Raw genomic sequence first — 10,662 nt, 5'->3', positions numbered from 1 at the left:
ACATATCTGTACCCGAACTCCGCAGGCAATCTCAAGGGTTTCCTCCTTGAATAGAACCCTCCATTTAAATATAATCCACTAACTCCAATATCTACTCAGGGAGTGAATGTACTCCTTAAATTGATTATCTGGGGGGGGAGGAAATTGGGTTGGAAAAAAAAAAAGAAATCTTCTCATTCCAGCTAATACTCAAACTTTAGACAACAAATCAATCTTCTTCTGTTCATTTGCCTCGTACGCCAATTCAATTTCGGAAAGTTTCCACATTCCCAGCCTAAAAAAATATGCTTTAGAAACGCTACGAGCTTATTTTGCGGTTTGTTAATATAGGTGCAATATAAACAATGGATTAGAGGATCTCACAGAGGAAGAACCCATTTTGTACATAATCATGTTTTAATGGACTCTCTAAACTGATGAACCCATCCAAGACTGTGACTTTTTCCATCAACGCAGAGCTGCACGGATAAGAGCATGTATTTTTAAAGTACGCTACAAAAACCGCAGCCTGCCAACGCGATGGTCATCGTCAACTTCATCGAAGGTGACCACCCCTATCCAGGAGCCTTGATTCTGGCAAATTCCCTAAAGATTTCATGGAAAAGTTTAGCCGAGCAGAGATGATAGTATCAGCAGCCGTGCTAGCGTCTTTCATGCGAACTTGCCCTGAACTTCATTTACATGCTACTCGGCCAAATCTCATGGAATTCAGCATTTAGATTTTTATCTACCGTTACAAGTCGGCTGAAACAACCAAATGTTGGGTTAAGACAAACGTCTAATAACAGTACTTCACGTGCTGGTTAATGGTTTTCAAAGAATTTGACTGAGCTCAATAGGCCACATGGATCCCTTCCTTATATTTTTATCCAAAACGGTGATAAGAAGTGCCAGATAGATGTTAAGTTTTTTCTCCCCACCTCCAAGGAGGTCCGACCCACCCCAGCTTCAGCTCAGCACAGGCGTAGTACTAGGTGGTGTATCTATCAGTATGCGAGGGGTGCAGGCTGCAGCCACCTACGCATCCCACCTCCATCCCACCCCCCCAGTCTCCCATCCTCCCCGCATCCCTGCACACCCCCTGCTGCATCCCCACTCCCCCGTCCTCCCCCCATCCCTCTCTATTCCCCCCAGGCACTCTGCATCCCCCTGCGCACAGCCTTGCATCCTCCCACGTCCCCCTCCGTCCTCCCCGCGTCCCCTCAAAACCCCCACATCCCACCCCCGCTTCTCTCTCTTTCCTGCATGCCCCTCTGGCCTCCCCACCCATCACCCCCATATCCCCCCCCTCACAATCCTCCTCATCCCTTGATATTCCCCCCAAATCCACCCCTCATCCCCCCCACACACACACCCTTGCGACCTCCCCACATCCCTCCATGTTCCCCCCAGGCACTCCGCCTCCCCCTCCACACACCCTTGCATCCTCCCACATCCCCCTCCATCCTCCCCACAGCCCCTCAAAACCCCCACATCCCACCCCCAACACCTCCATCCTCCCCGCGTACCCTTCAGCTTCCCCACCATCATTCCTGCATCCCCCCCAAAAACCTTCCACATCCCTTCATATTCCCTGCCATCTATCCAGCATCCCCCCGCATCCTCTTGCATCCCCCTCATGTAGCCTCGCAACCCCCTGCATCCCCACTCCTCCACCCTCCCCCATCCCTCCGTGCTCCCCACATCCCCCCTCCACCCTCCCATCACAACCCTCCGCGTCCCTCCATACTCCCGCATCCACCCCACATCCCTCTCCATCCTCCCTGCAGCTCCCCCCTCAAAACCCCCGGCGTGGAAAGGGCAGCACCAAGACTGTGCTTTGGGGTTGGTTTTTTTGGGTGGGGAGTGCTCACGAGGCGTTGCTGTAGGAGCAATTTTTGCTTTCAGAAGGGCACAGCAGATCTCCATTTGCCCCGCAAGGCCGCTGCTCTCCCCCCCGCCCCACGCCGGCAGCGGGGCACCCCCTCACAACGCCGGCACAGTGTCCGGTCCGCTCCTGACGGAGCAAGCACTCCTACACTTTTACCTCGGTACAAACTCCATGTCATTAATCTTAAAATCCTCCTGGCTCCATGGAGCTATTTTTAAATTGACGTTGATGAAAAAGCAGAACCTTTCTCAGGTTTCCCCGCGATGGTTCATGTAAAGGGAATTTGGGATGTTTGAACTGGAAACTCACCTAAATGGATTTTTGTTAAGAAAACCGTCATAACGTTTGCCGATTAACTGCGACCCGATTAGCATTCGAACATGGGAAGAATCTACTTTCGGTGCTACTTTTCCAGCCTTCAATCTACGCCCTTCTACTTTGTTTACAGAGAAAACATACACTGTTTTACCTATACTGGTGTAATTAAAATGGTAGAGTTCCCTCGCACAGACGCATTTCTGCCAGAATAAATGTGCTCTGCCAATACAGCTTATTTATATACCGAAAAGAGAATAAACATCAGGTGTATTAGCTACAAGTACACTTTACTGGCCCCAGAATTATACAGCACGGGCAAACGACCCCGGGGGCCCGGGGCAGCTTTTCTGGCAGCCGCGCTTTGGGGTGCTGCAGAGACAGACCATCCCCGCGGGCAGAACAGGGCTCCGAGGAGAAATCACAGCACTGAACAAAGCCACCCAGGTCTTCCCCAGGGCTCCTCTCCAACACCTCTGGGGGGCTGGGCTGCCGCGGCTCTACCGCTGAAGCGTGAAGGCAGGTATCGCCCATTGTGGCCTAACAACACCCATACCGCTTCGTTACAGCTGTAAAAAGTAATTTAAGAATGAAACAATTACGCTGCGCTAACAAAAATTATCCACCGGCACCAAACGCAGGTGGTGGTGAGGCCTGTTACGATTTCCTCATGGTGGCTCCCCAGACAGCGAAGGTGGGCGATGCTGGTTGAGGTGAGGTCAAAGCTCTATTTCTAACCGCACTTGGGTATTACCAAAACGCTGTCGCTCATCGCTGCTGGCACTTGCCTTTGCTTTTCAAGCAGAAGAACCCCTCCACTCCCAGCTCTGAGCTGCTGTCGCTGAGGTGCAACGCCACGCCGGCCTAAGCCCAGCAGGGAGATTAAACACCGGGAGATTAAGCTTCAACAGAAAATAATATAGAAACTCATTAAAAGAGAAAATAGCTTACACTAAAAAAAAAAAAAAAGTATTTCCAAATTAAAAAAAAAAAAAATCCAAACGACCAAACACTCCTCAGGTATATTGTCAGTGGCTTCTAAGAGATTTCTCACGTGACGGAGAGGACTTTGGGGTTCATCGGCACCCGCGATGGCACGGTAAGGGCTCCTCCGCTCCGCACGCGCCCTCCCTGCTGCAAATAGCTCCCTCCAAAGCTAAAGTTTGTCACGAATCTCCTTCCTACCAAAAAAAAAAAAAACAAAAAAAACCCAAAAAAACAAACGTTTCTAGGCGCGAGCGGTTCCACGCGTGGAGCCCAGCAACGCGGGGGTCCCAGCCGGCTGCTGGAGGTGCGGCATTTTCGTTGACGCCGTGTTGCCACATCCAAGCGTGTCCCCCCTCCCTGCCCTTTGCTTCCAAACACACCGCCTCCCGCTGCGGCGGGGGGAGCCCGGTGCCCCGGGAGCCGGCTTGGGGCTGGAACGGTCCTCTCCCACCCGCATCTCCGGGCGGGATGGCAGGAACCGGGCTGGAGAGCCCCGGCCGCGGGGATCCCCGCGGGCGGCCGCGGGCAGGAGGTTGCGGGGGGAGGGAAGGCTCCCCCCCGCACGCCCCTCCGAGCTCTCCCCGCCGTCAAACGGCGGAGGAAAAATAAATTCCCTCCGGATGCTGCGGGGAAGCGCGGCCGATACACACAGAGACACACACACACACAACCCCTGGAGAGCCGCGGGGGCGCAGCCTGCGCTGCCCTGCGCGCCCGCGGGGTTCGGCGAGAGGTGCGGGGAACCTTCGGCCCCGGCGCAGGAAGAAAACCCGCTCCGCCTAACCCACCCCACCCCCCTCCTTGCTCTTCTCCTTCGCTGTCCAGGAGAAAATACAATAAAATAACTTATTTAATGCCTTTATGGTCTGCGAAAAATAATCACTTGTCCGCCACTTGCTCAGATGCGAAAATATTACCCTTCTATCCTAAGCGCGATAGTAATAACCGAAGCCCCGCGCTTTCCGAATCTCCGTTTAACGGTGGCGATGGACACGGCTTGTCATGCCGCTAATTTAGGTTAATGCGCCGGTGAATCTGCCTTTGAATTAAAACCGGCTGCCGTTTTCACGTGCGCTGAGGTCGTTACCCCGCAACCTCAACAGAAACGGCGGCCAGAAGCTGAAATAAAGAGGTGACAGAGTCAGACCCCCGGGCCCTGCCCGCGCCGGGGACCCCGCCGCCCGCCCCTTCCCAGCGCTAATCCCTGTTCCCAGGTTAAATAAAACATTTCGAACCAATTGTTTGTTTAAATAGGTAAGCCGTTTCAGCGTGAGAGTATGAGCACGCTTCCTATTTACTCAGCAACGGCCGTATTCTGTGCTGACAAACGCTCCGCCGCTCATCCCGGGAGCTGATTTTGAGCCGGGATGGAAGAAGCCACCCCCAGGCATCCCCGGAGCCGGGCCGGGACCCCCCGGCCTCCGCACACCTCCTCCCTCGCCCCGGCGGACCCCCCCCCCCCCGCCCCCGGAGCGGGGCGAAAGCAGGAAAACCGGGAGCACCGGTGTCAGAGACGGGGGGGCTGGAGCGCCGGTTCCCCTCGGAGCCGGGGATGCTCGGGGCGATGTTTAAATAAAGCCCATAAATGCTGCCGGCGCGGCTCCTGTCCCCCCCTGACCCTGCCGTCGTGCCCTGAGCGTTACCGACAACCGGCTCCGATGCGGGCTGTGTCGCGATAGAGACGGACCCGCTCCCCGGCGACTGCGACCGGCGGCGGAGAGGACACCGACAAACCCCCCCGAGCCCGCAGCTGCTAACTACCCCCTTTAATTGGGAGGCCCGCCTAATTAACGCCCCCGCGGCAGGGGCTCAACGCAGGGCCGCTCCGCCGCTTATCGCCCCACCGCGCAAACACCGCGCCCGCGCTGCCGCCGGCCCCGCTCCCCGGCCCGTCCTCGCCGCTTCCCGCGGTGCTTCTGTTTCTCGGCAGGACGGCGGTAATTGCACGTCTGGGTAGAGGCTCTATAATTTGATATCTCGATGGAAAAAAAAAGCACAGCAGGGACTCGGGGAAAACAAACAAACAAACAAGAAATAAGTAAAGAAAAAAAATAAGAAAAAAAAAAAGAGCAAAGCGCCACGGTTTCGTGCTACGTCGCAGCAGCTCGATCAGAGCCCCGGGAGAGCGGCGGAGACCCGAACCGGCGGGCGATGGGGTTACCGGGCTCGGGGATGCGGCGGGTTGGGCAATGGTTTGCCCAGGCCACTCGCCCTCCTGCCCCGCTCTGCCCCAACCGCGGTTTAAAAAAAGCACCATTTAGGATGCTCAGAGCGGAATCTAATGAATTTATTTGACAGCAACTAACGGATCTTTAAAACGCGAAAGCATCCGAATTTGCCCGAGCAAAACCTGCGGGTCCTGCATCTCCCGGGCCCGGGCCGAGCCGCGGGGAAAGCCCCGGGAGAATCCGCCCCGGGACCGGCCGGGGCAGCACCGCGCTTCTCTCCGTCTCGGTAGATCTGCCTGAGAACCTGGGGGGTGGGGGAATCTCTAACCTGCCTCCGTAAAAAAAAAAAAAAAAAAAAAAAAAATTAAAAAAAATTGTTTCTTAAAAAGCATTACATTACTCAGAGCAATAGTTCATAAAATACTTTATTGAAATAAAGTAAATATCTTCGCATTAATAAAACTGATCATAAAATGCAGTTTTCGAATAACTAGGGGCACCACAGGGTTTTAGACAGCGAGTAGATGTGAAAGGTGGGATCCAGTGTCCTCCTGGCCCCTCCGGGCCGTCGCACAACACAGGCGTCCGTGGCGCAGCGCTCCGCGGGCGCGGAGAGGAACGGCGGGGCGGGGGAAGGGGAGGTGGGAGGGGGAGTGGGGGGACACGACGGGGAAAAGGGGACGCGACCAACCAAGACGCCCGATTCAGCGGAGACCGAAGGCGACCGTGACCACTGACCGTGCTGTCCCCCGTCCTGCCGCCGCGGCGGGCGGAGAGGTGCGGGGCCGGCGGCGGGCTGGGCGGGCAGCGCCCCGCGGGGGCGGCCGGGGCCGGCGGCGGTGGGGCCGGGCGGTCACCCTCACTCCTCCTGGCTGACCTCGGCCGGCGAGCCCAGGCTCTCGGGCGGCTTCTCGGCCTCCCGGGCCCTCTCCTGCTCCGAGAGCTGCTCGCTGCTGGGGATGGAGTTCTTCTTGGGGCGGCCCTTGGGCTTGGTGGGGGACTCCAGGCCGCCCCCCTGCAACACCTGCCAGGCGGGGAGGGGGTAGAGGAGGGGGGAGACCCCGGTCAAACCGTGCTGCCATCAGCCCGCGGCGGGAGGAACCCCCCTCTGCCCCGTCCCCCGGTGCGGCTCCTCCCGACCTGCGCCGATCGCCCTCCGCACCCGCGCAACGAGCTGCAAAACCGGGAGGTCTCGGACCGGGGCGCGGGGTCCGGCTGGCCTTAAAGATCGGGACCATATATATTTTTTTAAATTATTATTAATTTTTTTTTTTTTTTTTTGGCCAGGGCCGGCGCGCGGAAGGACGAGCCCGCGGTGCAGCGCTCCGTACCCCGGCGGGGCGCGGACCCGGCGCGGTGCGGCGCGCAGAAGGGGCGGCCTCAGATACTTACTATTTTCTTCCATTTCATACGCCTGTTCTGGTACCAGGTTTTCACCTGGAGCTGGCTGAGCCCCAGCGATTCGGCCAGGTCTATTCTGCGGGCGAGAGAGAAAGAGAGAGGGCGGTGAGGCCGGGCGGCTTTCGTCTCGGCTGGCAGCTTTCCTCCTTTTGCGGGAAAAATAAGCTCCCATCCCATCCCAATCCATCCTATGCCGTCCGGTTCCATCCCATCCCGTCCCGCCCGCGGTCCGGAGGGTCTTTCATCTCCTACCTGTCGGGCGTGGAGAGGTATTTCTGCTTCTCGAAGCGTTTCTCCAGCCCCATGAGCTGCAGCTCGGTGAAGACGGTGCGGCTCCGGCGCCCCTTCTTGGCTTTGCCGCCCGGCTCCGGGGGACCGGGGTCCAGCTTGCCGCGGAGGTGCAGCTCCAGCGGGAGATGGGGCGAGGCGGAGCCGCCCTGCAGCCCCGAGCCGGCGGCCAGCAGCGCCGAGCCCAGCCCCGAGCAGCCCAAGGGAGCCAGCGGGAACTTGAACACGGCGGCCGGCTCCGCCTTCAGCACCGCTGCGGGAGAGAAGGGCCGTCAGCGCCGGGCAACCCCCGGACCGGACCCCGGGGACCCCCGGGGCTGCAGGGTGCCTCGGTTCCCCCGGGGATCGGACCCTGCAGGGAGCCCCGGGCCCTTCGCCTCCTTTCTCGGAGACGAGAAAAAAGCGGAGCCCCCCCGGGATGCGGAAATCCTTGGGATGCGGAGACCCCGGCTCTGCCGCCTCCGCGGTACAGGGTCACATTTTACCCTTCAACCGGCAATTGCTTAATTACGGAATGACTTGGCGGGTTATCAGCGAAAGGAGTTTAAATAAACCGAAAAGCTTTCCCCGCCAGTGCCACACAACAAGCGCCGGGCCCGCTGCAGCCGGCCGAGCCCCGGGTTTCCCTCCCGAGGAGTTTTCGGGACGTTTTCGGTCGGGGAACGATTTTATATCCCCACGATTTTCCGATGAAGACGCGCCGGGGGACAGGGAGAGTTTCGGAGCCCATCCCCGAGGATGCTGCTGCAGACGCCGCCGGGCTCTCGGCCCAGGCGGCGGCCGCTCCGCTCCCCGGCGGGCTGGGGCCGCCGCCCGCCCCGGCTCGGCTCGGTTCGGCTCTCCCGGGGAACACAGCGTCCGTCCCAAATTCAGGGCGCCCGGAGGGTGGAAAGGAGCTCCGGCCCTGCCTGCCCTCCCCTCCCCGCCGGCGAAAAGGGCTTGGAGGGGAGGCTCTGCCGGCTCCGCCGCCGCGGCCTGGCCAGAAATCGTGGCGTCGAAGCAAATAACGCCCGGGCTCCCTTACAGGGCCCGATCCTGCTCCCGCTGAACCCGGCGGGAGCCGCGCCGCGGGGGGCTATATACAGCCTTTTATCTGGCCCACTATTTCAAAGAGTTCTGCCCATCTTGAAAACAATACTGTCCTCCAGGTACTCTGATATGCGTTGCCCCCCTGCTCTGGGGTTTGGCGCTTTCTTCTTTCTCTTTTAAAAAGAAAGCGAGAAATCGGGATCCTACTCTTCCGCTCGCTTCTACGGATAAAGAGCAACGTCTCCGCAGACTAAGATGGCTTGGGAAGCGAAAGCTTTCGCAATCTCACATGAAACACTGGCGTTTAAAATACATTAAATATTGGCGGATTTTTTAAAAAGTATCTCTTTTAAAAAGACACTGCATTTGTCTTAGATACTATATCAGACTGGATAGAGCACGCTGGCTCCCTCTTTAAATAAGTATATATAAAAATATATTTTTTATATATGTAAAAAAATAATATATGTATTATATACATATGTCGGGATTCCAGCTAAATCCGTGTCCGGAGAGCGCCGTGCCGCCTCTCGCAGCCATACAGATATATACCCCGCTGCGTAGGTTCCAGCAATTCACACCTCATCCAAAAAAAAACCACGAGGAGAAAAAAAAAAACAAAGAAACCCCCAACCCCATCAACAACAACGGTCTCCCCGTGAAATTCAATGGCCGTTTTGTGCAAGCGGCGACGGAGCCGTAAAACCGCTTTCTTCATTTTAGGCCCAAAATATTTGTCAGGCTCCAGGCTGGGAGCCTCCGGCGGCACGGCGAGGGGATGCGCACGGCCGGCAAAGCCCGGCGGCTATCTTTTTAGGTAAAAAAAATCATGAAGTTTTCCTCCAAAATCTCTAAAACGCGCTCGGATGGATCAGCGGGAAATGCCTCCCCGCCTCGCCGCCCCTCTCGCCCCCCCCCCCGCCCCCAGCCGCGGGACCCCCTCGGCTCGGGGGGCTCCCCCTGCGCCCCCCCCCCCGCCGCCCCGGGACGTACCGAGGTGGTTGTGGTAGGGGCGGGCGGAGAGCAGCGCTTGCACCCCGAACTTGAGCAGCTCCCCGGCCGGCGCGGCCCCCTTGGCGTCCGGGGGGTCGGTGAGGATCTCCTCGATCATGAAGCTGCGGTAGCGATGCGAGCGGTGGTCGGGGAAGGCTTCGGCCGGAAAATAGTGCGCGGCCCCCAGTTCCAGCGGGTGCTGCATCCTCGCCGGGGCGGAGGGGGCGGGCGGGGGGGGGACGGACGGACGGACGGACGGACGGACGGACGACCCCCGGGGCCGCCGGGCCGCCCTAGCGCAGCCCCCCGGCCGGCGCTGCTGGCAGCCGGGCAGCGGGGCGCCCCGGGGGGGCTCTGCCCATCGCCCCGCCGCCCCCCTACCCTGCCCCTGCCCCTACGGGCCGGGCCCGGCGCGGCCCCCCCAGCGCCAGTGGCCCGGGACCGGCCTGAGCAGCGCGGCGGGACGGAGCCGTTACCGCCGCATGCACCCGGGGCGCGGCACCGGGGAGCGTCTCTCCGCCCCGGGACGGCGGGCAGCGGCCTATTATACCACCGGCCCCGGCGGGGCTGTCAGCGCTGCGGGGGAGGGCGCGGGAGGGGCCGCGGAGGAAGGAAGGGGCCGGGGCGGGCGAGTACCTGGAAGCGAGAGGTTACAGCAGAGCATTTGATCCCCTGCCATACAAAGCAAATTAGCCGTTTCTGCTCGCCGCGGGAGAGCGGGCACCCAAACAAGCCGCGGCCCCTGCGGAGCGCGGCCCCATCCCTGGCCCCATCGCAATTCCTAGCCCCGGCTCCGGCCCCATCTCTGGCCCCTTCCCCGGCCCCATCCCCATCCCCGTCCCCATACCCATCCTCGGCCCCATCCCCGTCCCCATTCCCACCCCCGTCCCCAACCCCATCTCATCCCCATGCCTATCCCTATCTCCTTCCCCATCCCTGGCCCCTTGCCGGTCCCCATCTCCGTCCCTGGCCCCGGCCCCAGCCCCAGCCCTGTCTCCAGCCCCGTCCCCATCCCCGTCCCCGTCCCCATACCCATCCTCGGCCGCATTCCCACCCCCATTCCCATCTCATCCCCATCCATCCCTATCTCCGTCCCCATCCCTGGCCCCTTCCCGGTCCCCATCTCTGTCCCTGACCCCGGCCCCAGCCCCAGCCCCAGCCCTAGCCCTGTCTCCAGCCCCGTCCCCATTCCCGGGGCTGGCAGGGGACCCGCAGCCCCGGGGAGCGCCTGGCCGGAGGTGGGGGGACACACGGAGCCACCCCCGGGGACCGCCCCGCCACCTGCCCGGGCCACCCGCCCCCAGGGCCTGCTCCCCTCGGGGTGGCCAGCCCCGCGGCCCCGGCCGTGGACCCGCAGGTCCCCCCCGGCGGGGAAGGGCCGCCGCCCCGCGGCATCGCCGGCGGCCCGGAGCCCTCGGGGCAGCCCCGGTGCGGGGGCCAGGGGCAGCCGGGGCCGGGGGGGATCCGGGACAGCCCGAGGGAAGGCGAGGACCGCGCCGCCGGTCGGGGCTGGGAGCTGCCGGTCGAGAGAGCCCGGCCCGACGGCCACAGCCCCGGGCTCCCTCCGGGCCTCGGGCAAATCGCTGTGAACAACCGAAAGGAGCCGGTCAG

At 60.4% G+C, this 10,662-nt stretch overlaps 1 protein-coding gene across 1 annotated transcript; it reads right to left on the bottom strand.

Annotated features, from left to right (window-relative positions):
* Window positions 1-6,199: 6,199 nt before the first annotated feature.
* BARX1 (BARX homeobox 1) lies at window positions 6,200-9,256 on the bottom strand. Its single transcript, XM_054216565.1, has 4 exons — window positions 9,052-9,256; window positions 6,994-7,282; window positions 6,733-6,817; window positions 6,200-6,364 (listed from the first exon to the last, which is right to left on the bottom strand). Exons 1-4 carry the CDS (start codon window positions 9,254-9,256, stop codon window positions 6,200-6,202), a joined length of 744 nt encoding a protein of 247 aa, XP_054072540.1.
* Between the last annotated feature and the right edge of the window lie 1,406 nt (window positions 9,257-10,662).

The sequence above is a fragment of the Rissa tridactyla genome, chromosome 10, assembly GCF_028500815.1.
Source record: "Rissa tridactyla isolate bRisTri1 chromosome 10, bRisTri1.patW.cur.20221130, whole genome shotgun sequence".
In the NCBI taxonomy this organism is placed as follows: domain Eukaryota; kingdom Metazoa; phylum Chordata; class Aves; order Charadriiformes; family Laridae; genus Rissa; species Rissa tridactyla.
Note: the sequence above shows the minus strand (reverse complement) of the source record. Positions and strands in the feature narration are given on the sequence as shown.